The sequence below is a fragment of the Petaurus breviceps genome, unplaced genomic scaffold (assembly GCF_028583685.1).
Source record: "Petaurus breviceps papuanus isolate PSGF00001 unplaced genomic scaffold, PetGlider_PUasm1.0 90165, whole genome shotgun sequence".
Lineage (NCBI taxonomy): Eukaryota > Metazoa > Chordata > Mammalia > Diprotodontia > Petauridae > Petaurus > Petaurus breviceps.
Genome location: NW_027187189.1, coordinates 677,973 through 705,542, shown reverse-complemented (window position 1 = coordinate 705,542; position 27,570 = coordinate 677,973). Strand labels below are relative to the sequence as shown.

Genomic DNA, 27,570 nt, shown 5'->3' with positions numbered 1-27,570 from the left:
CCATCTCCCTCCTCCGAGCGTTTTCATAAGCTGTTCCCGTGACTAGAATGCACTATCTACCTTTTTTGAATGCTCATCTTCCTGTAAGTCCAACTCAGGTTTTGACTCCTTTCTGAAGTCTTTCCCATCCCCTTCAGTTTTTAGAGCACTCTTCCCTCATCTTAGCATTCTCCTTATTTGTGCACATATCCACTTAGTAGAACATGAGCTCCTTTAGGACATAAACAAATATAAATAAAATATGTTGTTCCTGACTTTCTATCTTAGCACACAGATTAGACTTTTCTTAGACTTAGACACACTTAGATTTTTCTATCTTAGCACACAGATTCAATTCACTAGGTATTCATTAAGTGACTACTGTCACTTTCTTTACTCAAGGAAAACAACGTGTGCATATCAATATGTAATTTATAGGAGTAAGCAGTGGACCAGTGATTTCATTGATCTAGGGAGATTCCAGATGATGAAATTATTTTTACTAATGAAGGTGGGCACCTCCTCTGCAACTCATAGAGAGAGATGTCTTCTCTGGGTCACTGATTAGTTAAGTGACTTGCCCAGGGTCACACAGCCAGGATGTGGCAAAAACAGTCCTTGAACCCAGGTCTTCCTGGCTCTTAAATCAGCTCTCTATCCACGATGCCATGCTTCTCTCAGAAATACACACACACATATATAATTGGAGGATCTGGAAGGCCTTGAGGCTCAAGGCTTGACCTGATCCTTAAAGGGTTGAAATTCTAAGAGGTAGAAATGAAGAGGGAGAGCAATGCAGTCATGGGGGACTGGGGGTGGGATGGAATAGAGGAGGGCCAGCTTGTGCAGAGGCATGGTAGTGAAGATAAAGGTCCAGTATGGGAAGCAGGAAGCAGGCCAATTTGGCTGGAACATAGATTACTTGATTCATATGAGAGTAGATTCCATGAAATTATTCTACAATAGGAATCCTTAACTTGGGGTCTATGAACTTGACTTTAAAAATATTTTGATTACTATATTTCAATATAATCAGTTTCCTTTGTAATCCTCTATATTTTATTTTCTTTTAAAAAAAAAAAACAATATTCTGAGAAAGGATCCATAGGCGTTGTCAGATTGCCAAAGGGGCTTATGGCACAAACACAAAAACCCTCAACCTGGATAGGCTAGAGCCAGATTGTGAAAGACCTCAAAGGCCAAACAAAGGCATTTGCATTTTACCCTAGAGGTAAGAGAGCCATTGGAGCTTCTTGAACAGGGGAGTGACATGGTGAGTCCTATATTTAAAGATGATCAGTTTGATGGCATTATGGAGGGTGAATTGGAAAGAAAAGAGGTTGGATTCCAATTAGGAGGCCTGTTGGACAGTCCAGGTGAGAGGCAATGAGTGGAGTCTGAATGAAGGTGGTGGCCATGAATGGGGAGAAGGGGACAGATGAAAGAGGTGCCTTAGTGGTAGAATTGATAGTACCTGGTACCTTGGATTTGGATAAAGGAAGTGAGAAGCAGCTAAGGATTATTCTGTGCCTGGAATAATGGTTATGCTCTGGACAGGGATGAGGAAGTTAGGAGGATGGGGAGGGGGAGAGGTCATGAGTTCCATTTTTGACATGACTTGGAGATGCCAAGTGGACATATCCAGTAGGCAGCTGGTGATGTGGGACTGACTGGAGCACAGGAAAGAGAGGAAGCAAGATAGGTAGATGTGGAAGTCGTCTACAAAGAGGCAATTTACCCATGGGACGAAACAGAGAGGCTCACTCTAGAGACTTGCCCAGGGTTACATGGTTATTAAATACCTGATTTAGGTTTTGAAACCAGACCTTTTCCTGACACCAAGCCCAGCACTCTAAGCTATTAAAGCTGAGGGGTTGTTAAATAAGTAACACCACAGTGAGAGTTTATTTTAGGGAGAGACTGAGAGGTTAATCAGAAAGACATTGAAAAAGTGATTTTTCTTTTTATTTTTTTGGAGGGGTAAGGCAGGGCAATTGGGGTTAAGTGACTCGCTCAAGGTCACATGGCTAGTAAGTGGTAAATGTCTGAGGTCAGATTTGAACTCAAGTTCTCCTGACTCCAGGACTGGTGCTCTATTCATTTTGCCACCTAGCTGCCTCAAAAGTGATTTTTCTAACAATTTTATTTGCAGAATCCAAGTGAGTAGGTAAAGGAGCTTTAATTAACCCTGTTTTCATTGATGCTTTTTAGTTTAACATCTTTTACCTTTCAGTTCCCTAGGCTGGCTTAGCATCTTTCCCTGATATCAAACCCTAGATCATAATCCTGTTATTATTATTGTTATTGTTATCATATTATTACTCCTATGATTCCTAAGAAAAATTTTATTTTATTTCATTTTTTTGTTTTTTTGGAGGGAGGAAGGCAGGGCAATTGGGATTAAGCCACTTGCCCAAGGTTACACGGCTAGTAAGTGTTAAGTGTCTAAGGCCGGATTTAAACTCAGGTCCTCCTGACTCCAGGGCTGGTGCTCTATTCACTGTGCCAACTAGCCACCCCGTCCTAAGAAAAACTTTAAAAATTTCATTTCCTTCTCCAGCTCATTTTACAGATGAGGACACTGAGGCAAGCAGGGTTAAGTGACTTGCCCAGGGTCTCACAGCTAGTCATGATCTGAGGCTGGATTTGAACTCAGTTATTCCTGACTCTAGGCCCAGCACTCTTTGCACTGTACCACCTAGCTCCCCCAATAATACCAGCAGAATTATTCCTATGCAAGACTTAAAGACACAGATCTGTTTCTCTAAATCACAAGAAACCAGACCGGAAGAGACTGGGGACCAAGTGGGAGGTGGTATCTATTAGTTCACTATTAAAGAATAATTATCCAGATGATAGTGACCTGCCTGAACAGAATTAGGAGGTGTGGAGGTCAAGCTTCTTGATGACAAAGCATAATTAGACACAAAAACAGGTTACCCTGGAGTCTGTGAAGAGGGAGGACTATCATAGTACCCTTCCTGAAGTGAGTTCTGCTTAGAGGGAAGGTAGAAGGTTCTTGTCAGCAGAGAGGGATAAGGACTGATTTCCTCCCCTTCCAAGCTGGCAGTTAGAAAACTGACAGTGGAGGAAACACTGAATACAGATTTATTCCAAGAGCAGGAAGGAAAGGAGAGAAGAGGAAGAAGGAAAAGAGGAAGAGGAAAGAATAAGGAATGAAAGAAGAAAGGGAGATGTGAGAAAAGGTGAGATTGTCCTAAGGTAAAACAGATTCCCTAAAATAGATCAGCAAATTCCAGTTATCTGGGGCATTGCACCTTCCTCTTTTTTCCACTTCCCATAAGCCACAGAATAAATACTACATATTCTACAGAGAATCTGGTCTTGCACCTGCATTCATTCACCCAGGGGAATTTCTAGGTCAGTTTGAAGACCTGGGCCTTTTTGTGAACTGCCTTAGGATTTTGCTTTTAGAACCTTTTCCTGAATGCCCTTCAAGAGCTGATTTCTCTTCTCTTTCTTATTGCTCCAGCAGCAAAAGAAACTACTGGCACACAAAGGTCAGGTTTACCCTGATCCCAGTAATCCTGGGGATTCAAATTTGCCCATTGCTTTTCTTCTTCTTGAAGTACCATAAGGGTTGTGGGGGTAGTCATGGGATTATGAGTCTGAACTATTAGAAATGAAAGGGAGGGGCAGCTAGGTGGTGCAGTGAATAGAGCACCAGCCCTCGAGTCGGAAGGACCAGAGTTCAAATCTGGCCTCAGACACTTGACACACTTACTGCTGTGTGTGTGACCTTGGGCAAGTCACTTAACCCCAATTGCTTTGCCTTCCTACCTCCAAAAAAAGAAAAAAAGAAATGAAAGGGGGAACAGGTCAAGTTAACAGATTCATAAAGAACCTGCTCCTTTCCCAGGCATTAGGCATCATCCTTGAACCTTCTTTAAAATTCTCAGACTGCCAGGGAGAATCTGAATTCAGCATTCTTGCCATGCTTAATATGAAGTCAGCTGTGTCTTCTCATTCTGGGGTAAACAAGCAATTACAAGAAGACCATGAACGGCCCCCTCCTCCTTCCCAGGCTTGCATTGCTCCAACACTGCCTGGTTTCCTTGTTTTGGCACCTTGTGTCCTGTGTTCTACAGAACTCATCTCCCTCTCGATATAAGGAAAGTTCATTACCTTTAACTTCTTTGTAGGCCAATTTGGGTCAGAACCTAACCCAGCTAGTATAGGAAAGCTTCATGACTAAGTAGATGGGGAAAGTTAGAAGGTAGGAGAAAAGTTGAGCTAAAAGGGGAGAGGAAGGGAGGGCCCTGAGTGGTATGGCTGAGAGTGCTGGATTAAGCCAGTTAATCATTAATGCTGGGAGATTCCCATCTGTTTATCTCTCTTTTTCATCTCTTTATTTTTTTAAGCAATCAAAATATTGAGTAATTCCCCAATTCCCTCTTGCTTTAACCCTGGAGATGACAGCACCATATGCCTCTCACAGGTGGCCTTTTTTTTGAGGGAACTGCCTACCAGCTTGTGGGTCTCCATGATTCTCTGAGATTAGAGCTTTGGGTATGGAGCAGGGTATGGGAACCTAAGCAGCTAGATTTCTCTGCTTGTCTTTTAAAAGCTAGGAAGCTGATACAAAGAGCCACAGTTCCTAAATGTTACCTCTCTTCTCTGGTTAGGCCAGAGATATTTCTCATGACTTTGTTACAGGGACTCTAGTCTTTGTACCTGCAGGTGCCTGGACTTCCTAATTGCCCCTTTTCTTCTTCAGGGGGTTCCAGAGCCTTAGCTGAATGAAACTACTGTACATACTTGGGAGTTCCATTTCCTTTGTCTTCAAAGGAATGGGGAATCCAGTTGGGCATGTCTAGACCCTACGTGGGGGCGTGTGTGTGTGTGTGTGTGTGTGTGTGTGTGTCTTTCCTTCCAGAGTGGGTGTGGCCTCTAGCTCCCAAATGAAGCCACCCAACACTCTCGCCTCTGCTGAGTTTGTTCTGGATTGGATTTCAGTCCCAGGCTCTCTTCAAAGCCGGCAGCACCTTCTCCCCCATGGCCAGGAACTCCAGCCACTCTACAGGCCTGAGGGTGCAGTTGCCCCTACTTTGCTTCCTCCTTCAGGCAGCTATCATTATCCTCTTTTCATTTTTTGTCCAGTACAACCACGAGACTGACTCTGCCCTCTGGCACCACAGCAACCACAGTGCCTTGGACAATGACTTTTATTTTCGCTACCCAAGTGAGTTTGGGGATTCCTAGGGATTGGGGGGGGGGGTCTGTCCCCCGGGTGAAGGGAAGTCACTGGTATCTACCCATCCCCTGTGGGACATCTGTTTCTTCTTGGGAATGGAAATTCATATGCCTGGGACCTATCACTGTATAAACACTGTATACAATTATCTATACTAATGGAGAAGGTGTGGTGACATGGGCAAATCATAGGCCATTTCTCTTTGACTTTGGGATGAATTCTGCAATGCTTTGGGGGAACAGATTTATCTTCCCAATTATGTTTTATTTGGCTGATATTAAAGTGAGTGTGCATTCCTGTGCATTGCCTGATACTAGGGGTTGGCAATTGGAAGGTAGCTGGGGGAAGCCAGCATGTGGTGAATATTTGACATAAATAATCCACAAATTGGGTAGCTCCGATGTAAATGATAGAGTGTTTACTGTATCGTGAGCCACATGTTGAGAATCTTGGCATCTAATGCTCTCAGACCTCCCACTCCAACCCCCCCCCCCAGTCTTTACAGTTTCAGAGTGTAATAGAAAATCATCCATAGGAATTTTTCCTCCCAGCGCTCAGGCACCATCTCAGTTCTGCCGGGCACTGATGCCTGTCCATTTTAGATTCCTTTTCCATGGAGAAATAAATTTTAAAAATATTTTGAGCTCCTCAGAGGTAAAAGGAAACAAAAGACTATATTCTCACTCTCCCGTCCTAAGGACTAACTAAAGCTTTAGCTCTGGACAAAAACTTAGCCTGGAAGTAAAGATTCTACTGCTGAACCTGGTTTTTGTTGTTGTTTAGGTGGGGTTTTTTTAGACCAGTTCCCCCTATCTCACCTAGGATATAAATGTACTGGCCTCTCATGGGCCAACCCCACAACTTATCAGCATGGAAGCTTTGACCTGCTTCCTGACCTAGCTTCTCCTTAGACACACCTATTCCCAGGAGTTCAATACATTGGTTCCCAACTTAGGGCAGACATCTGATCAGCTTTAGCTTTACTGAAACTCAGAACTCCTGAGCTCAAGCAATTCACTGCCTTTAGCTTCCCCAACATCAGGAGCTACAGGGGTGTGCCCCGCCCCTCTCACCCCAGCCCTAAGCCTGTGGCCATGCAACACTGCATAGGTGACTTCACTACTGGACCTTAGATTTTCCCCACCCGAAAAATTAGGAAAAACCTATCTCATTCCTTTCCTGGACTGTGAGAATTTAAGGGATGTGAGGTAAGGATGTAATATAGAACATTCTAAGCTACTTTATCATAATTTCTCTCACCTGAATTGTCAGAACACTGATCGCCTGGAAGCAAATGAAACCCAAAATGATAGGAAAGTAGAAGGGGCAAGAATTTGCCTTAGACATGGAAGGCCAGACCCTAAGCAACACCTAGCAAATAAGGGATGTGATAGTAAAATGAAAACTCACTTTCTTGTTAACATACTATAAATTATATTACCATATGCCTTGAACCTTTAGTTTTGCAGACTCCACTTCTCTCCTATGCCAGAGAAATCCACCCCTGCATTTTGGGAAATTATTGACAAAGTCCCAGATCTGTCCCTCTTACTAAGACTACAGCAATAGTAGTAGGTTCTTCCTCAAACAACATACATTTATGTGAATTACAATTGAAAGGATGGCAGTGAAATTCCTAAGCCACCTCATTTTTGTCTGGATTTTACTGCCATGTGGACTTAGGACCCTGAGGGGTGGATTTCTTTTGAAAGAAGCTGAGAGTCCAGGGCTTTGATGGTTACCGTCCTGTACCTATTTGTACCCATGACAAATGGAAGGACAGAGGTATCCTTCGGCCTCTTTCATTTGGAAGACTAAAGGGAGTTAACTGTGATTGTTGACTTATCTGTGGAATTGGCCAATCCCAATGTCATGTCATGTCTGCCTGAGGGTCTGCCACCTTCACTTAGAGGTCTGTGCTCTTAAAATCAGTAATAAGGGACAGAATCCAACCTTCCCAATATATAGATGAGGAAACCAATGCCCCAAAGAGGTTAAGTTCAATGTAACAAACAAGTATTAAATGCTTACTGTGTACAAAGAATTGTGCTGGTTCTTGGGAGAGATAGCAAAGAGTAAGACAACCTTTACCTTATAACTTAATAGGAAATGACCAAAATTACTATAATTTATAACTTTAGATTACTGTAGCCATAGTTATAGTAATGACTATAATACAAATTAGGAGTTATGTGTGGTAAGTGCATAAGAGATCTAGTTACAAAATACTGTTCAAGTTCTGAGGAAAGAAAGATCATATCTAACCAGACAGCTACTTAGGCGCAGAGACAGAATCTCCCTATGGAAGATGTCTCCCAGGGGCTTGGACTACAGGAAATAGTATGGCCCTGAAATGAGAGAGATTTAGGTTAAATGTAAGAAAGACCTTGACAGTGAAGGTCTATGGAACCTGAAATCAACTGTGGGGGTGGTAGGAGATCTGAATCTAGGAGAGGTCAGCTATCTCATGTGGCTTAAAGGTAACTAGGAAAAGACAGAGTGAGTAAGGGTATTTTTCCAGCTTTCCAACCCCTAACTTTCTTGCCTCTTCAGGCCTCTCTTATCCCATTTCAAAGACCAGGCTATGGAGCAGAGAGGAGTACAGGACCATGGTGTTCATTCATTTCAGTGCTGTTAAACTCTTCATGACCCCATTTGGGGTTTTCTTGGCAGAGATATTGGAGTGGTTTGCCATTTCTTTCTCCAGCTCATTTTACAGGTGAGGAAACTGAGGAAAACAGGGTTAAATGACTTGCCCAGGGTCATACAGTTAGAAAATATCTGAGGTCAGATTTTAACTCAGGACTTCCTGATTCCAGGCTCTGTAGCCACTACCCCTACCTCAATGCTTTCTTGTCATAGAAGCTCTTTGAAGGCAAAGACTATTTCCTTTTTGTTTTTATATTTCTAGAGTTTAGCACAGTGGCCTGCACACAGTAGGTGTTTAATAATTGTTTATTGAAGTGGAAATGTGGATTTGGAGCTGTCTTCGGAGAGCTGTTGTGTGACCTCTGATAAATGGGATGGGTGCTAGGTGTGGAGGGTGACAGCAACTGGAGCCACTGTTATTCCTCAAGTTGCCAAGCCTGGTAGGGATTCTGAAAGGTCATTTTGACCATCTGCTAGCCTCTACACAGGAAGGTTGGCCTAATCATATAGCCAGAAGAGAATTTTACCAGAGGAAAGGATAGTCCTCAGTCACCCTGTTCCAGTATATGGATTGTAGTTGAAAGAGTTTTGGGGACTAAGTTTTGATTCCAAACAAATCTAGTGGTGGTATAAATATTATTGTCATTTTAAAGAAAGGATAGCACTTATTAGTCAAGCAGGAAATAGAGCAGGGGTTGGGAACCTGCAGCCTTGAGGACATATATGGCCTTCTAGGTCCTCAAGTGTGGTTCTTTGACTGAATCCAGACTTCCCTAGGGATTTGTTCTGTGAAGTTTGGATTCATTCGGAGGGCTGAAGGTTCCCCACCCCTGAAATGGAGGCATGAACCCAGAGAAGTCAATCCAATTATCTGAGGTGCTGGCCTCAGCAGGAAGGGGAATGAACAGTAAGTCTCCTTCAACATCTATATACTTAGAACCATTCAGATGAACACATACTCAGGAATAAAGAGAAATCACACGTGGGCCCCAAAGGAATTGTTTATATTGACTCCCTATATACTTTCCCCACAGCAACTATTCCAACTTTTTCCATATTGTTTCCACTCAGACCCCAGCTCCCACTTTTAAAGCAGATGATGTAATTTCCTCTTAACTGAGAACTCAAACTGAGGTCATCAAATGTGAGCTCTCCCAGGCTTCCCTTCTCCATTTCCAAAAATTTTACAGTGTCATCATCTATTCTATCCTCCTTCCATCTAGTCACAGAAAGCCTCATGAGGAGATCTCTAGTGGAGAAGCCTGAGAATCTGTACTTGGCCCTGCCTTCAACATTATTATGATTTGGAAAAAACATGATTATCAAATTTTGTAAGAAGAATGACCAACCCACTAGGCCACCACTCCATTGAGACTACTTTCCAAAGTCACTGAAACAGCTAGGTGGTACAGTGGATAGCATACCAACCCTGGGGTCAGGATTCAAATTTGGCCTCAGACACTTGTTAGCTATGTGACCTGGGTAAGTCCCTTAACCCCAATTGCCTCCAAAAAAAATGAAGTCACCAATGACTTCCAGATCACCAAATCCTTTTTTTTCATCTTCACACTTCTTGATGTCTGTGCAGCATTTGACACCATTGACTTGTCCCTGTAACTAGATACTTTTCAGAGAGAATATACTCTTTATGCGTTGAACCACTCTCTGTTTCCTATGGTTTCTTACTCTTCCCAACCCTTTAAGGCAGATGGTCTCTAGGGAGCTGTCTTATATATGCGCTCTCTCTTCCTCACGTTTCATTCACTCTCACAGCCTCAGCTATTACTTCAGCACTGTTAGCTCCCAAATCTATGTTTCCATCACTGACCTCTCTTCTGCACCCAGACCCCCATCTCCAAGGGCCTTCAGAACATCTCTGCCTGGAGGTCCTGCCAGCACCTCAAGCTTATTGTTTCTGAAGGCATGTTTCCCCTGAGCCTGTTCTTCCTTTTGCCTTATCTCCTGTTTTTGTCAGTGGTACCACTGTACTCATTCTTCTCTGTTTGTAACCGTGGGGTTATCTTTGACTCTTGCTGCTGCCTCATCTCTCATATTTAGTCAATTACAAGGTCTGACAATGCTACCTCTGGAACACCTCTTGCATCTCTCCCCCCTCTCTGTTTCTACAGCTGCCCCTCCTCATCACTACCCACCTGCACTATTGCCCTAATTTCATTATTACAACCTTGTTACTCCCTAGTCAACCTCTGATGACTCCATCTCACCTCCAGGATAAAACACAAAATCTGTTTGGTGTCCAAAGTCATTCTCCTACCTCTCTCCCTTCCACATACTCATCAGTCCAGTGCCGCTGGCCTCCTTCTGCTCCAAGAACAAGACACTCCATCTTTCAGCTCTGAGAGTTTTCTCTGGCTGTCTTCCATGCCTAGAATGATCTTTCTCCTCATCTTTACTTATTGGCTTCCCTGGCTTTCTTTAAGTCCCAGCTACAATCCCCTCTTCTAGAGGAAGCCTTTCCCAAGCCCTTTTAATTCTAGTGCATTCCCTTTTTAATTATTGCCTATTTATCCTGTATATAGCTTATTTGTATTTGTTTGCTTATGATCTCCCCAAATGGATTGTGAGCTCCCTATGGGTAGGGACTGACTATTTTGCCTTTTTTTTGTATCCCTAGTGCTTAGCAGAGTGCCTGGTACATTTTTGTTGTTGTTCAGCTGTTTTCAGTAATGTTTGATTCTTTGTGACCCTATTTGGGGTTTTCATGGCAGAGATACTGGAGTAGTTTTTCATTTCCTTTTCCAGCTCATTTTACAGGTGGGGAAATGGAGGCAAACAAGGTTAAGTGGCTTGCCCAAGGTCACACAGCTAGTACATGTTAAGTGTTTGAGTCTGGATTTGAACTCAGGTCCTCCTGACTCTATTCACTATGCCACCTAGCTGCCCTCCAATCCATTCTTGAGGTTATTAGATCGTTCTTTCTTTTCATAGACCCAGTTATAGCACATATCTCCTCAAAAATCTTCATTGTCTCCTTATTGCCTACTGGAGTTCAAACTCCTTGGTCTGCCATTCAAGGCTCTTCACAGTCTAGTGCTACTCTGCTTTTCTGGTGTTATCCTGTTATAAGAGGTTGACTCTTCTGGATCCTGAACTTCTCCTCTTTCACTTGTATGTCTTTGCTTACACTATTCCTTTTCCTTCTAAACTGTTGAATAGAGGCTATATGTTATAACAGAAAGACTTGGGAGTCAGGAGATCTTGATTCAAATCCTACCTAGTCACTTACTAGCCATGTGACTTTGGACAAGTCACTTAACCCCGCTGGGCCTGTTTCCATATCTGTAAAATAGGATTGGACTACATAGCTTCTAAAGGCTCTTGTAGCTTTAAATCTGTGTTCCTATGAATTCCCTTCAATACCTGTTCTTTAAAGTCTAACTGAAATGCTTCCTCATTCACAACGCTTTTTCTGACACCTACAAATAGTGGTGATGTTCCTCCCCTCTCTGACTTCATGTATCACTTTTCACACTTTTACAATATCGCTATCATGTCATACTATATATCAAAATTATTTGTGTATGTGTGTGTCTACTACCCTGTGAGTTCCCCGTGGGTGGGGAATCTCCCCCAGCAGCCATCCTTAAGTTCTGAACAGAGACTCAATAAGTGTTTGCAAATTGATTTAGGTAGGAGGCTGTCTTTCATTGTGGCTTCCTGTGTGTAGAGTTTTATGTGAACTTTTATCTGTGCCTGGAAGAGAGATGATGGGGTGGGGTTACATCTGGGTGTATTTGCTACAGGTAGAGTCTTGCTCTCTCAATGACTGGGAAAGTAGAAGGAGAATGGATGTAAGGGAGCAAGAGGAATATTTTGAAACCTGGGCAGATACAATTTTATGGGCTTATGGTCTATGCTGTGAGCCTCTCTATGAATATGATAAATCTGTCTATATTTATATTCAATTGTTAATTACATACACATAAATTTTAGCCACTTTTGGCCTCATCTGAAGTGAGTATTTAATCCTAGGACAGCTTCTTGTTCATGAACCCCCAGAACATACCAAGAGATTCCTCTCTACCTCACTTTCCAGAATCACAGAATCCAAATGGAAGAGCCCTCAGAGGTCATTTAGTCCAAGTGATTCTAAACAGGAAGCCATTCTCCTATATCCCTGACAAGTGTGGGGTCATCCAACCTGTTCTCATTCAAGTTCCAAGATACAGGTTTCCTGTGCTCTCTGAAGTCTTCGTCTCTTGTTTCCTTTACTTTGTCACATGGACATCACCAAACTAAAAGTCCTTTGCTATTATTAGCATGACTGTGTGGACTGATCTTAGGTCCCCAGAAAGATGGCACTGGGGACTAGCCAAAGTTTTGTGGTCAGCTTGACCAACACTCATCATCCTGTGTCATTTCAAAGCCTACAGAAAACAACTAAGACAACATTTGTTCAATTCAGCTCTCTCTTCTCAGACCCAGAAAAAGTACCAAATTGGACATAATTGGTAGATCTCTATTAGTTTCTACATACATAATAGGGAAAACCCTTCCCAAATGAATCCATTCCTCTAGATTTCAGCCTAGATCTGGAAACTCCCCTCACTCAATGAGTATCTAGAGAATGCAAACTCATTTTAATATCTGTCTAGCTAAAGTAGGAAAAGTAATATAACTTTGCTCATAGAAAGTCAAATATTACATTCCTAAGCTAAATAAGTTATTATTATCAGTGTCTCTGCTACTTTTTTTGAGTGCAAATAATGTAAAGTTTATGAAATCAGCATATAAATGTAGGCCAAAGGGGAATATACCAAAATGGGAGCAAAGAGGAGAAACAGAGTACTAAGTCAGAAGGGGGTGGAGTTTAGACAGGATAAAGGACTCCCCATAAGATAGGAATTTTTGAATGGAGGAGTGAGGGAGAGGAGGAAGGAGGGAACCCCACTGGGCTCTGTCTCTACAGTGGGAATGAAAATGTGGGCACTGGACCAAGGCAGATGAAGATTAAGCAACATCTAAACAGCTGGGAATGTGAGAGACATGGGGACAGGGCAAGTGTGGTAGGGAATAATCCCAAAAGAACAGTTCAAATTTTCCTGCCCTTCCAAGGGGGATGGAAACCCAGTCCTCTCCTGGTTATTAAACCAAAAGGTCTGTGAATAGATTTCAGGGGAGAAATCTGAGAACTTGGGAAAAGTTACATTTTTATTTCAATATAATTGGTTTTTCTTGTAATCCTGTGTTTGTGGTGTATTTGACAATATTATTCTGAAGAGTTCTATAGGCTTTTGCAGACTGCCAAAGGGGTCCATGGCACAAAAAGGGCTAATAAGAACCCTTCCTTTAGGGAGACCCAAGACTCATCTGAGTCATACTGGATTAAGCTGCCAGGCTCTGGAAGGTACAAAGGACAAGGTGAAATGGTTCATCCCCCCACCCTCAGACACACTTGGGGAGTTTTATAGGTTCACCGTCCAGCTCCGAGGCAGTTCAGGCCAGTCTGAAGAGGAGAAAGCAGCATGGGAAACAGGGGCAGGAGCTGGAGGGTCATTCAAAGAGCCCTGGAAGGAAGAAGGGCAGAGTAAGCACCTTCCTTTGAATTCAGGGGCACTCTGTCTAACCAGGCCCAGGCTGCCCCTAGTGGTGTTTCTTTCAGATCCAAGTGTCTGATCTCAGACTCTCCCTCCCCCTCAGGTTTCCAAGATGTCCATACCATGATCTTCATTGGATTTGGTTTTCTAATGACCTTCCTCCAGCGCTATGGGTTCAGCAGCATTGGCTTCAACTTTCTCTTGTCAGCCTTTTCTTTGCAGTGGTCCACTCTGGTCCAGGGTTTCCTCCACTCCTTTCATGAAGGCAAGATCTACATTGGTGTGGAAAGGTGAGGGGGTGGTGATGAAAGATGGGAAAGTGCTCTTTCCCCTTCTCTTTTCCTTTTCCTTTAGGGCCACATTTAGGAGTCCATGTGGTAACTTGTAGGCACAGGTATATTTGTATAGAAACCTCCAACATCTATTCCTCTAGAAAGCTTTCCTGAATCACAACTCTCTAGCCCCAAAGATCTCTTATACAAAAGAAACTGAAAAGAGGGGCAGAGGCTAATTATTATTTTTTTAAATGAGCAATCGGGGTTAAGTAACTTGCTCAAGGTTACACGGCCAGTTATTTCTGGGTGTGGTGCTAAGTGTCGGAGCCCGGTTTCGATTCCCAGGTCATCCCGACACTGGAGCTGGTGCTATTACTTGCTGTGCTACCTGGCCGCCTCTAATTAAATTTTTTTTTAAGCTTGTTGCCTAATTCCTATGTAGGTCCACTGTCTTACCTATTATTCTATGGCTTGATTTCTTTAATCTCAATTTCTTTTAATTCCACTATTAGTTTTCTTTTCTATTTTGTTTGATACCCACTTTCTTTTTCCTCTGCTTCCCCTACCCAGTTTTTTTGAGCTTTCTTCCTAGACTGATTTTTTTAAGCTCCAGTACTAGAACTAGGGTCAGAATACTTGGGTTCACGTCTAGCCTTTGCCTCTTGGTAGCTAATATGATCCTGATCTAACCCACTTCATTTCTCTCAGTCTCAGTTTCTTCTCTGTCAGATGGTGATAATGTGGTGATACCTATTTCACAGCATGTAGTTAGGCTCAAATGAGAAGGGTTTTTAGACTATTTGGAAACTGAAAAGAACCATATAAATTGGAGGCACTGTTTCCTTCTAGCTCTGGGCAGGGATTAGTTTTCCTGTGTTACTTTTCTCTGATGCTAATTTTTTCCTTCTATATGTCCTTGGCTATCTCCTATTCCTACTCTCCACAACTGTCTCCTCCTTACCCTACCTCCCAATCTCCCATTCTTCCCAGCATGATCAATGCTGATTTCTGCACTGGAGCTGTTCTGATTTCATTTGGGGCTGTGTTGGGCAAGACAAGCCCTGTACAGCTGCTGCTCATGTCTCTACTGGAGGTGACACTGTTTGGGGTCAATGAATTCATCCTCCTCAATCTTCTTGGGGTGAGAGCCTACAATGATTTCTTCTCCCAACTTCCCTAGGGTATGTAGTAGTAAAGGTAATATGTTAGATCTGAGAAGTTTTCAGGAAAAGGGAGTGTGGATATGGTTGGTTTTACTGCAAGGGGAGGTGAGGTGGGCATTTGGTCCAGGGAACCAGTCTGATTGAAAATTTTGGGGTGGGAAAAAGTGAAAAGAGGATGGGGAAGGAGGAAGAAGCAGGTAGAACACTGGCCCCTCTCTCAGCAGTCTCTTCCCTACCAGGTGAAAGATGCTGGGGGCTCCATGACCATCCACACCTTTGGTGCCTACTTTGGGCTTGTTGTCTCCAGAGTTCTTTACCGATCACACCTGGACAAGAGCAAACACCGGGAAGGCTCCGTCTACCACTCGGACCTCTTTGCTATGATTGGTAAGGGGTCAGGGCAGGGCTGAGGGCAGAGAGAGCCCCAGTATAGCCTGCATGGCCTGGTGGGGACCAAGACTTGACAAATGCCCCTGGTGTCAAGGCTCCATTCAGATCATATCCTTTAATGTCTGCTGGAAGCATTCTAGGGAAGGAGTAAAAATACATAGGTATGTTTTGAGAAGCACCTGGGGAAAAACAGGTAAGGTATACCATTTATTTTTTAAAAGTTTTTCAAAAGTATAGTTTGTTACTACACCTCTTTTAAAGGACAACTTTTGTACAAGTGCACAAAATTTTTAAATTCTATGTAAGGAAAGACTTCATGCTGTCCAAAAGTAGAATGGGTCACCTCCGGAAGTCATGATTTCTCCATAACTGAACATTTTAAAGCAGAGACTGAAAAAGGGTCAAGAATATTGGAGAAAGTATTTCTGATCATGTAGGAGTTGAAATACATGACCTTTAATGACCCTTCTATGGGCAAGGTCCATATTCTCAATATAATAGTCTTTTAAAAAATATGTTTTTATTAATGTCTTCTTTTTTTTACATCATCATTGTTTTCCTCCCTATGTCCTTCCTCTTCTTCTTCCCAACAAGCCATCCCATATAACACATTGTATTTTTTGAAGACAAAAGGAAAAAGAGGAACAGATCAGCACAACCAACCAACACATTGAAAAAGCCTGAAAACATGCACAATATGTGACACCTGTCTTCGCAATAGTCTTGAATATTTTGGTCATTAAATATCTTCATTTTTATTCAGAGGGTCTTCTCTTCTGATGTTCATTCATTAGATCTTTTTAGATTCTTATGTAAGATCTTTTGGATCTTTGTTTTTAATAATTTCTAGGATCTCATCTCACTGGCACTTCCTTAAGACTCCTTAGACTTCATGGGTGTGACCTCTTTGGTTACTATATAGATTTGAATGTTCCATCTACTGTTCAAAATTTTTGCCAACAGGTGGTGGTGTTTCCTTATTAGGTAGAATAAACTTCATGCAGATAACAAAGATGACCAGAGGAAGTAGTAGAAATGATGGGGAGGCCAGAGAACCAGAGTACAATCCTGACTCTGCCACTAACCTTATTTGGCCTTGAGCAAGTCACTTTACTTCTCTCAGATTCGTTTTTTCTCTGACCTGGATGATCTTGAAGTTTTATCATTCTTTGAGTCTGTGGCACTGCTATGAAAACAAAACAGGAACAGAAAACAATAATGGATGTACTTTTCATGTGCTGTTTCCTAAACACACTTCCACCAGATTGTTCTTATTTTCAAGTAAGGGTCAACCTAGGCAATCTTTACAGCTCAGTTGGGAGTTACACTGCAGTTTGCAGCTCTGGTGTCTCAACAAGATCCCAAGGTTGTCGTGGCCTTTGCCTCAGTGCTGAAAGTTTCAGGGTCAGAGCTCCATGTGAACTTGACCAGGCTAATTATTGTAGCCTTCCCTCTCAATGGCAAAAGTACTTAGGGCCTTACTCTCCAGTTGTGGCTAGTCAAGCCACCATAGTGGCCACAAACTCCATGCATTCCACTCAAAATGAAACTCCAAAGACAGAATATGACAATTATCCAGACTCCTCCAGTTTCCATGGATTATGTTCTCCCTTATAGGGGACAGTGTGACATGAGGCACAAGTGTGGGATTCCTCGCTCCCTCTTCTATCTATGGAGCCCAGGGCTACACAGCATGGCATAGTGGAAAGAATGCTGGGTCTGAGTTCTGACCTGGTATTTTACTAGTTGTGTGATCTTGGACATGTGTTTGTACTATCCACCTCATAGGGATGTTGAGAGGATAAACTATATATAAAGTCCTTTGTAATATGCATATGTACCATAAATGTGTTATTGTTGCTAATAAAAGTTTTTTTTACCATTCAAGAGGAATTATTTACTAAGTCCTTCAGTTAGTCTCTATCTTAGACCTGTTTCTTTTAAGTATGTGTTAAAACATACAGAACACCTCAGTTTATTTCTGTTTTTCTTTCTTTTTACCTGAACAGAACATAATACAGACCTGAAGTACATCTTTTAATACTATTTGCATTCATTGAATATTGATTTATGTTCCCTATTCTTAATTCTAAAAGAGGATCATAGAATGTTCTATATTCAGATCAGTATATATTGATAGTGCATTGCAAACGTTAAAACTCTATTACTTGTTGGCTATTATTATTTATGTGCACTTGTATTTCATGACTGGTACAACAAGGAAGGCAGTGCAAGTGACCTGTGAGGGCAAAAAAAGGGCTGCTATAGTAAGTGGTGTTAAGAAATGTACTGCTTTTCTTGAACATATTGGCAATGGCCTACATCCAGCCCCCAGTGGCAACATTTTCAGGGCTGTTGCTTGAAGGCTGGTCTTCATCACACTGCTTGTTCAGGAGGTGATAGTACTTGGACCAGGGACAGAGTGGGAAGACAGGTGAGTTCTAGTCAGAGTGAGGTAGCACAGCTGTTGGGTTGTCTCTGCATTCCTTTAGTTTTGAGTCTGTGGGTGTGTTTCCCAGGATAGAAAAGCAGGGAGGAGGCACATTACTGAGCTGCCTGAGATCTGGGACAAAGAGAACAGCAAAAGAACGTAGCTGTGACAACTTTGTCATAAAGTCATCAGAAACTGCATCTTTTACAGTATTTTCTGAACCATTCTTTCTCCCATGGGGCATGTCTAATTGAAAAACTTGGAAGACACAAATGTATCTCTTATATTTCTTCCCTCCAAAAAACAACATTCTGAATTCATTTTAAAAAAATTTGTGGTCTTCAGTTGATGGTGTGTCTGTGTTGTATGTCCGTTTTGTGTGTGTGTGTGTGTATGTGTGTGTGGTCCTTGAGAGAAAAAAAGGTTCCTTTCCCTTGATTTATAGGAACCATCTTCCTGTGGATCTTTTGGCCAAGCTTCAACTCAGCCCCCACAAATACTGGGGATGGCCAGCACCGAACAGCCCTTAACACATACTACTCCCTGGGGGCCAGCACCTTGAGCACCTTTGCTTTATCAGCACTCCTAAGTAGAGAAGGGAAGCTGGACATGGTAAGAGTATCCAACAGGACCTAGTTTTCTAACTATTATTGCTTCTCTTCCTCAGCTAAAAAAACAGAGGACAGCCATGGGAAGAGAAGTGCTGGGAATGCAAAGGGGATGGGGAGCTTGGGGGATTAGGATACACCATTTGGCTGGCTGAAAGGGAGATTCTCTGGAAGAGAAATTTGAATGGGACATATTGGGCTCCATCTACACAGATGACAATGGAGAAGGATGGCAGGAGATATGGAGGTCAGAATGTAGGAGGACTCCAAAAAAAAAGGGGGGGGGATGGAGACAGTTAGGTGTCGAAGTGACTAGAGCACTGGCCCTGGAGTCAGGAGGACCTGAGTTCAAATCCAGCATCAGACACTTAACACAAAACTAGCCTGTGATCTTGGGCAAGTCACTTACCCCCAATTGCCTTGCCTTCCCTCCCCCCCAAAAAAGAGAATGTAAGAGGGATATTTAGGAATAAAAGGACCATATCAGGGGACTCCTTGGGAGGAGACAGAAGTGTGATGGAACTGAGGGGGAATTCTTGATCACTGAGACAGGGGATAAATGTGATGATCTTAGAAAGGCTTTTCTGCTGACAGCTATCATTTTAATTTCCATCTCCCCTCCCCAATATACTCTCAGGTCCACATCCAGAATGCAGCACTGGCAGGTGGGGTGGTTGTGGGGACTTCTGGGGAAATGATGATTACACCTTTTGGGGCCCTGATTGCTGGATTCCTGGCTGGGACCATCTCCACCCTGGGATACAAGTTCCTCATGGTACAGTTATTTTTCTTCATCCTGGCAAAACCAAGAGGTTGAAGGAGGCTAGGACCTAAGGCTAGAACCCAAATGTCCTGCCCCAAGTCCATAAATTTAGTGATTAACAAGTCACCCTGGGGTTTGGTCTTCTTATGGTGGGGAAGCAAGGGACTAGGGAGGAGGAAGTACAGCATAGTACAAAGCATTGTATTTGAGTCAGAAGAACTGGGTTTATGTCCTGTCTGCCATCTAACACCTGTGTGACCTTGGGCAAGTCAATTCAATTCTCCCTGGCCCCAAGTTTTCTTATTCGTAAAATCATAGTCTTTGACTGGCTCTAACATTGATTCTGTGAAAGGAGAGATTGGGGGCAGAGCAGGGAGGGTGGACCACATTCCAGTGACACTTATTTATTTGTGTAATGTCTCTCCCTGGTGTTTCTCAGCCCATTCTTGAGTCAAAGTTCAAAGTCCAAGACACATGTGGAGTCCATAACCTCCATGGAATGCCAGGGGTCCTGGGAGCCCTCCTTGGTGCTCTTGTGGCCGGGTTGGCCACCCATCAAACCTATGGAGATGGGTGAGTTTGTCCACATCAAGGAAGAGGATACTTTTACCAGTGGTCACTTGGGGTAATGTCTCCTTTGTTACCTTCCAGGCACAGATGTTGATGGGTGTCTTTTGAATGTCTCTTTTTGGTATGCATCAGAATACACTAAACTGCTCTTGGGACCCACTCTTCCTATAGTCACCATTAGTCTTTCTGGAATTTCTTAACTCCAATCCCAAGTTTTTCTTTCAGATTGGAAAGTGTATTTCCCCTGATCGCTGAAGGCCATCGAAGTGCAACATCTCAGGCTGTGTATCAACTCTTTGGGCTCTTTGCAACCCTAGTGTTGGCTTCATTGGGTGGAGGAATTGGAGGTGAGTGAGGAGCCCTCATCCCCACTATCTACTATCCTTGACTCACTGTGATCCTGCGAGGAAAAAAAAAAGGGATGGGGGATGAGTATAGGAAATGACAGGAGTCAAGGGACAGAAAAGAAAATGGTTGTCACACTGGAATCTGGGGATTCTCTGTCCATGGGGATTCTCTAGAGAGAGAAGCTATGAGGTTCCATATTTATAGGGTTTAGTGTGAAAGGAGCAGGAGGGATGCGGGTTAGATAGGGTGATGGCAGGATGGTGTGGTGGAATTTCCATCCCCATGTATCTTGGAGAAGAGAAGCGACTCTTTTTGGCCCAGCACAGATACAAAGAAGGGATAAAATGACATCCAGAGCCAGAGGGATGTAATTGATGTCCAAAGGTGAATATCATAGCTTTCTATGTAACCCAAACCTTCTGAGCTTTGCCCTGTATCTCCACCAGAGGGCAGCTCAACCTCAGGCAACAGGAATGGAGGCTATAGGCAGAGTGAATAGGGCTGGGGAGAGGAAGTAGAATCAAAATGTCAGAAAGCTAGAAGTGAGCTAAAAGATCAATAAACCCAATCCTGTCATTTTGATTAGTTTTTTTGAAACTGAGTCTCCCTCTCTTGCCCAGCAGCCACTCACAGTCCTGATCCCCATTGTTGATTGGCATGGGAACTTTGACTGGCTCCATTTCCAACCTGACCAGTCCACCCCTCCATGGGCATCCTGGTGGCCTCACTCACTAGGTCTCACCATATTGGTGCTGGCATTGGTGAGGACACCTGATTGTCTCTAGCTCTGCTGCTGTCCAGTGATCCACCAGCTTTGGTCACCCCAGGAGAAGGAATTACAGAGGTGTATACCACCACACCTGGCCCCATCATTTTTAAAGATGGGGAAACTGAGGCCCAGAGAAGGGACTTGACTGGGCCCAACATAGTGAATTAGTAGAAGAGCTAGATCTAGAGTCCAGAAGTTCTGGCTTCTAGTCCAATGTTCTGCTACTCTACACTGCTTCCCAAGACATCAGAGCTGCCATGTAAAGATTGTTTGCTCAACTCCCCTTCTTCATGAAATCAATGGAGATTTCCTTCTTGTTTGAAAGTCTCTGAGAGGAATAGACTTTAGGCAGACCTTCCTTCATTCTGAGCTCTTGTGTTTGGCAGAAGAACCAGATCTGTGATTTCATTTCCTCTGATTTTCTCAAGTCCAGGATATAGAATTACAATTCTTTTTACTTTGCAGCTCATTTTCCTTGTCATTTCCTCATCTTCTTTGGGTCTCTTCTTCCTCTCCAAGTCTTTGTTGTTGTGGTGCTCTCCTTAAACCTGCCCCCCCACCCCCACATGGTGCCTATATGAGGAACTTCACACCCTCCCCCTTCTCTTCTCAGGGCTTCTGCTGAGGCTCCCCTGCCTGAGTTCCCCTCCTGATTCCCAGTGTTATGAGGACCAGATCTATTGGGAGGTATAATATAATTGATATTCTGGAGATGTACACCACAGGGCTCTTCCTTCACCACTACTATGTTCTACTCTCACTATCCTTTTCTTTCTTATTCCCACTTGTTTGTGGCCTAACATACTTCCTTTCTCAAATCGATTCTTTGCGTTCTGCTGTTTTTCTTGCCCCTCCCCAGCTCTCACTCATCTTATTTTTAATAGTATTTTATTTTTTCCAATTATATGTAAAAACAATTTTAACATCCACTTTCTTTCAAAATTTGGAGTTCCAAATCTTTCTCCCTTCCTCTCTCCCCTCCCTTCTTCCTAAAACGGTAAACAATTTGATATGTTACATATGTTCAATCATGTAAAATATATCTTAACATTAGTCATGTTCTCATCTTAAATGTGGAAAGGATACTACAGAGATGGTGGGAAGATCATTTCCCGTTCCCAAAGCCCCATATCTTGTACTCTGTCCAAGACCCCTTTCCCCTGACGCTTTTCTCCTATCCCCTCATCGACTACCTTTGTTCTACATTCTAGGTCCCTCTTGAGCATGAAGATGAAGTCCAGGAACACTTGAGGTCTGAGGACACAGAGACCCAGGCCTGAACTGTGACCCTTTGCAAGAATTATCATTCTTGTTTGGGGGATGGGGACTTCTATGGGACCTCTCTGAGGGGTGATGAGGGTAGATTATGACTAATGAATATGGGAGAGGCTCTTCCTCACCTCTTTTGTTGTGAAGTTCTTTGATGTCACTTGCTTCAAACAGAGAAATAATCACCAATTAAGAACAATCCTTGTTTGGGAAAGATTGCAGGGGCTGGGCCAGGAAACCTGAAATGGCAGGGGCACAGGCAGGGATGAGACAAAGGGCAAGGAGAATGGGTGGGGAAAGAGCAGGTAAGAAAGAAAGCATTGGGAAGGATGGTTATATCATTGGGCTGGATGGAGCACTCATCATAGGGCAGGTATGAATTGAGGGGGATGACAGTCAATCCGGTGATAAATAACCCCCCACCCCCACTTCGTCTGCCTGTCTCAGACCTGAGAGGCTGATTTATTTATCCCCTGTCACAGAACCAAGTTAAATGTTTAACCTGAGGCTATTGAAGACCGAGACTATGAAGGTGATTAAATACTGCATCGTTTGTACATATCTGTCACTTCTTATTCAACGGAATCTTGGAAGGCCTTCCCATGACCCAACCTTCTTCCACTCTGCTGAAATGCTATATCCTTTCACCTTCCCTAATGTGACAACAAAGTCCACTTGGTATGAAATGAGTGATGAAAAAAATGGAGCCCCAGGGGATGCCAGACTAGATTCATGGACCCAATTGCTTGACTGAACTGGCCCCTAACCTGATTGAAACCTCTTTCCCTGGGCGGGAAGAATGAATGGGGTATTATGTAGAGATTGGAAAGGCAGAGATACCCCAGGAGGGGAGGGGGAAAAAGGCCTGAAGGCCATAGAGGCCTCTCTTGTGAACCCGGGATTCCTTCTCAGAAACCTCTTCTACATCGCTGATCTATGGTGGCCATTAGAGGGAGCCCCAAGGCAGGCAGAAGAGGGTATCACACTTCTGCCTAGGGCCAAAGGCTCTAGGCCCAGCTCCCTCTCCCAATGTCATTCCAGGCTTCCTCTGCCTCTACAAAGAAGGGTACATTCAAATTCTAGCCCAGATGGCCAAGGATATAGGAATCAGTTCTTCCCTTCACTCCCTTGTTTCATTGTATCTTTCTTTGGAAAATGTTTCCTACTAACTCAAATCCATCCTGTCTTTTTAATTCAATTCAATAAACACTTATTAGGAGCCCATTGGCAGATAGATGTCTCAGTGGATAGAGCCCTGGGCCAGGACTCAGCAAGACCTGAGTTCAAATATGACCTCAGACACTTACCAGACCCTAATCAAGTCATTTAATCTTTGTCTGTCTCGATTTCCTCAACTATAAAATGGGGATATTAACAGCACCTACCTTCCAGGATTGTTGTGAGGACCACATGAGATAATATTTGTAAAGCTCTTAGCACAGTGCCTGGCACATAATAGGGGCCAAGTAAATCCTTAGGGCAGCTGGGTGGCTCAGTGGATAGAGTACTGTGCCTGAAATCAGGAAGACTCATCTTCCTAAATTCAAATCTAGCCTCAGATACTTCTTAGCTTGGATGACCCTGAACAAGTCACTTAACCCTGTTTGCTTCAGTTTCTTCACCTGTAAAATGGGCTGGAGAAAGAGATGGCAAACCACTCCAGTATTTCTGCCAAGAAAATCCCAAATGAAGTCACAAATAGTCAGACACAACTGAAACAACTGAATAGCAACAAATATAAATCCTTATTCCCCCTTATTCTCTTGTGTGGGATTAGGGACAGTTTCATAGGAGAGATGGTACTTAGAGGAAAAGAGAGATTTTAATACATGGAGAGGAAGTAGGCCTGAGGGGATGGCCTGGAGAAAATGAGATCCAGGATTAGTTCCAGGTTTGGCTGGAACACAGGAGTGTGTGAAAAGGAAAAGGCTAAATAAGGTTGGATTGTGATGGACTATAAATGCCAGATTCACAATATTTGACCTGGAAAGAACCTTAATTTAATCCCTTCATTTTACAAATGGGAAAACTGAGGCCTAGAGAGGGGCAGTGACTTGCCTAGGGTCACACAGTGGCAAAGTCCCCAGGTCTTCTGACCTGAAGTCTTGGGCTTTTTCCACTGAAGGAACCTCTAACAACACTAGAAAGCAAGGACTATTTTTTTAAACCTCTCTTTGTGAAGTACAGTCTCCAGCACCGAAGATTCAAGGGTGAACCACAGTCCCAGCTGACAAGGAGCTGACATTCTACTGGGGGATATACACATAAATGGATAAGTGAATACAAGATAATTTGAGGAAGGAGAAAATTTCCTACAAGTACCAGAGGCAGTGTTCAGGAGTGATGTAATCTGGGTCTCTGACTTCTTAGGTCTCGCCATCACAATGAAGAAGACAAAATATTATTGGCAAATACAGAGGACATACGGCAGAGAGATCACAAATGGTATACCAGTGATTATAGAGTGAAATGTTATATACCCCACAAAAGTGTATGTGTTTGTGGGATAAATATTTATTGGAAAGGAGGGCAAGAGAATATAAGAGGAGGGGAAACAAGAGAAGAATTTGGAGGAGCCCTGTCCCAGGATGAGGCTAAGAGAAGCTACTGTCTCTCATTGGGTCAATTGAAGGCTGCTTGGAGGAGGTGGGGGTGGGTAAGAATTCAGGAACTGTTGGACATGAAGGAAATAGGAGGAGAAATGTATGTGTTACAAATTCAAATTACTTAATGAGATATAGAAAGAGGCTAGGTCAGCAAAGAGGTTTTAAGACAGAAGAGATTATGGGGGAGAGTAAAACAAAAGTGAGGCATAACCTTTCAGATGAACCCTGAATGTCTCATAGCCAATTTTTACAATTAAAGAGGTCTAGGAGGAGGAGAAGGAGGAAGTGTGTACATCTCCCCATCACAGTAGGAATTTTCTGAGGTCAGGGACATTGGAGGATTTAGAACTATAAGGTACCTTAGAAATCATTTCATCCAGCATCATTTTACAGATCAGCTGAAGTCAAGGAGCACAAACTAGTAATTACCAGAGTCAGGATTGAACCAGTGTTCTCTGCCTGGCCCCAAATCCAGAGCTCCTTCCCATACACTGTACTGTATGTCATGTGTAAGACCTTGTCTCCTCTTCCCTCTAGTTCTGCCCCTCGTGCCCAGGACAGTGTTTTCCCTTCCACTTCAAACCCACATGTTAGTCTGCCTTCGATTTTAGCCACACCATTTTCTCTCCAGACTGGCCTTTCTATTCAGGCTGGGTCAGGGGGTGACAATGAACAGGTCAACGAGCTGAACGGGAACAGGGGGTTGAGGGGTGTTTCTTCTTCACCTCTCTAGGACAATTAGGCAGGCCCTCCCTTAAGATGTCCCGTCTGATTACAGCCATTATTCCCAACAATAAAGGACAATTGGACACTCACCCTGCCCTTGAACTCAGTCTCATTCCAACAGTACAGAGCTGGCTCCTCCAGGCCTAGGCTTTGGGGGCTGCCAGGAGGAGGAGAAGGTGGATAATGAGGGAGGAGGAGACAGTCCCTGCCCGTGGGGAGTCCAAAGTTAGATTGGTGAGAAGGGACCTACATCTAGAACACCAATAGAAAAACACACAGGGATAATAAGAGAGGGCTCTGGATGCCAGTGGGTATAGTAGGTGGGAAGAGGTTGAAGGAAGCAGAGCCAGAGTCGGGAAGAGTGTCTGAGGCATCCTGGAAAGGGATATAGTGATACAGTGTTACTAGGGAGGGGAGGAATCAGGTTGAGAGAGAAGACCATTCAGAAAACAATCTGGGTCAAGGCTCAGAGGTGGGTGAAGGTAAGATGTGATAGATGAGGCAGGATGAAGAACCTGAGATTCAAATTAGGAGTTGATGCTAAAAGTGTGCTGAAGATGACTTAAGTTCTCAGGGGTGAGTTCAAAGAACATGGAAAGAAGGCTGGGGAAGGGACCTCTTTTATGTAAGGTTTGATAAGAGAGAGTAAAGGCCCAGAAGCAGAGAGCTGGAGAATTTGACCTCTTGGGGAATCGACTTTCTAGATTCCATTCCAACAGCCTGGGAAAGGACTTGAAAGTCCAGCCTATTGGAATTCACATCACGACAAACCAACCAGTGTCCCAAATAGAGAAGCATTAGACACGGCATGGGTGTCCAAAGTGAGGACGATGGATGGAGAGAGAAAGAGGAGGGAAAGAAAGACAAACTTGGCTGGGCTTGAGACCTCTGCATGGTCTCCCTCATGACTGCCCCCCTCCCACTGTCTGGCTCACCCCAAATCTCACGGGTTCAGTCTTCCTCCTCTCCCTCCCCCTTCTCTCTTCAATACTCTCCTCCTTTCTCCTCCTTCTCTGGCCTTCTGTGTTTGTCTGTCTCTCTGTCTGTCTTTGTCTCTGCCTCTCATCTTGTCTGTCTCCCCAGCTCCCTCCTCTTCCCATCCTCTCACTCCTCCAGACCTATCTCCCCCCTTCTCTTGCTCCCCCCTCCCCCATTCCCTGTAGGCCTAATAAACAAAGCCATCCAATGTCTGCTGGAGACAAGTTGGGCTATGCAAATGGGCCAACGGCCTGTGAAAATCTCTCCCCCTCCCTGGTTTCCATGGCCTGAATGGGGAAGGGTGGGGGTGGGGGAAGGCGGTCATTCTGCATACGGATGAGCTGCTGCCCCAAAAGCACTCAGGACAGACTGCCATTGTCTGAGGCGTCTGATCAGGAGTTTAATCAACCAGCCCCTGAGAAGAAAAGAGTGAGGAGCAGTCTATTCCTACCCAGCCCATCTTCAGCCCTCAGCGCCTGGGTTCTGCATTCCAGAACTCCTCTTCCCCCATGCCACCCCACCTAAAAAAAACAAACAAACCACTCCCACCCCCACCTCACCCCTCCTTGTCTTTGTCTCTGGTCACCTGTGAGAACGTCTCTGCATCGATGGACCTCCTTCATAAGATCTAAGGAATTTTACCTCAGTAATGTCCAAGGGGAAGGAAAGCAGTGGAGTGAAATGAAGAAGGATTGGGGTAGGAGCCATTCTGAGGCTAGGCCTTGTGGGGCAGAGATGGGACAGGAAGAGAAGATTTCAGACAGTGTCCCTCACTGGAGTTTCCTCCTTTACAAAATGCAGAGGTTGGAAGAACTAAAAGGGTTTTTTGATGATTTCTGCTAGATGATTTCTAAGGTTCCTTCAAGCTTCAAATATAGTATCCTGAGTGTGCACAGCTCTCCTTTCTCAGGCATGCAGGCTGCATTTAACACATACATTCACACCTCCCTTTTCCAACTACAATGGCCAGCGCTGCTCCCACATGTGGGGTCTACAGAAGATGCTCTCAAAGGCCAGATCTCTGGGCTTTCAGTGTTTTCTCTCCTGAGGAAAAATACCAGAGACTGGCCACCCTGTTTCCTTGTGTTGTATTCCCAAGCTTTTAAGCCCAGAATCTCTTCTCTGCTTGATTTCCTATTCCTCCATTGTCTGGGATATTCTGAGGAATAACTAGAAATCAGGTTGGGGAAGAAAGCAAGACTTTTTTTCTGGGAAGAAAGCTGTAAACTCTGGAGCTGGGGCTGGAACTGTCTTTTTTCATGAACTTGGGAAA

At 43.7% G+C, this 27,570-nt stretch overlaps 1 protein-coding gene across 3 annotated transcripts in view; it reads left to right on the top strand.

Annotated features, from left to right (window-relative positions):
• Positions 1-22,186, top strand: part of RHBG (Rh family B glycoprotein) — a 52,443-nt gene extending 30,257 nt beyond the window's left edge. The window contains exons 1-10 of one of the 3 annotated variants that reach the window (XM_069107608.1): positions 4,885-5,182; positions 13,505-13,691; positions 14,667-14,817; positions 15,079-15,226; positions 18,106-18,272; positions 18,906-19,043; positions 19,471-19,604; positions 19,827-19,948; positions 21,332-21,405; positions 21,930-22,186. In XM_069107608.1, the coding sequence (XP_068963709.1) occupies positions 4,996-5,182; positions 13,505-13,691; positions 14,667-14,817; positions 15,079-15,226; positions 18,106-18,272; positions 18,906-19,043; positions 19,471-19,604; positions 19,827-19,948; positions 21,332-21,405; positions 21,930-21,998 (1,377 nt within the window). In that variant the 5' untranslated portion in view covers positions 4,885-4,995 and the 3' untranslated portion in view covers positions 21,999-22,186. Of the gene's footprint in view, positions 1-4,883; positions 5,183-13,504; positions 13,692-14,666; positions 14,818-15,078; positions 15,227-18,105; positions 18,273-18,905; positions 19,044-19,470; positions 19,605-19,826; positions 19,949-21,331; positions 21,406-21,929 lie in introns of those variants that run through there. The other 2 variants (XM_069107610.1, XM_069107609.1) reach the window with 2 other exon arrangements.
• Positions 22,187-27,570: the final 5,384 nt, after the last annotated feature.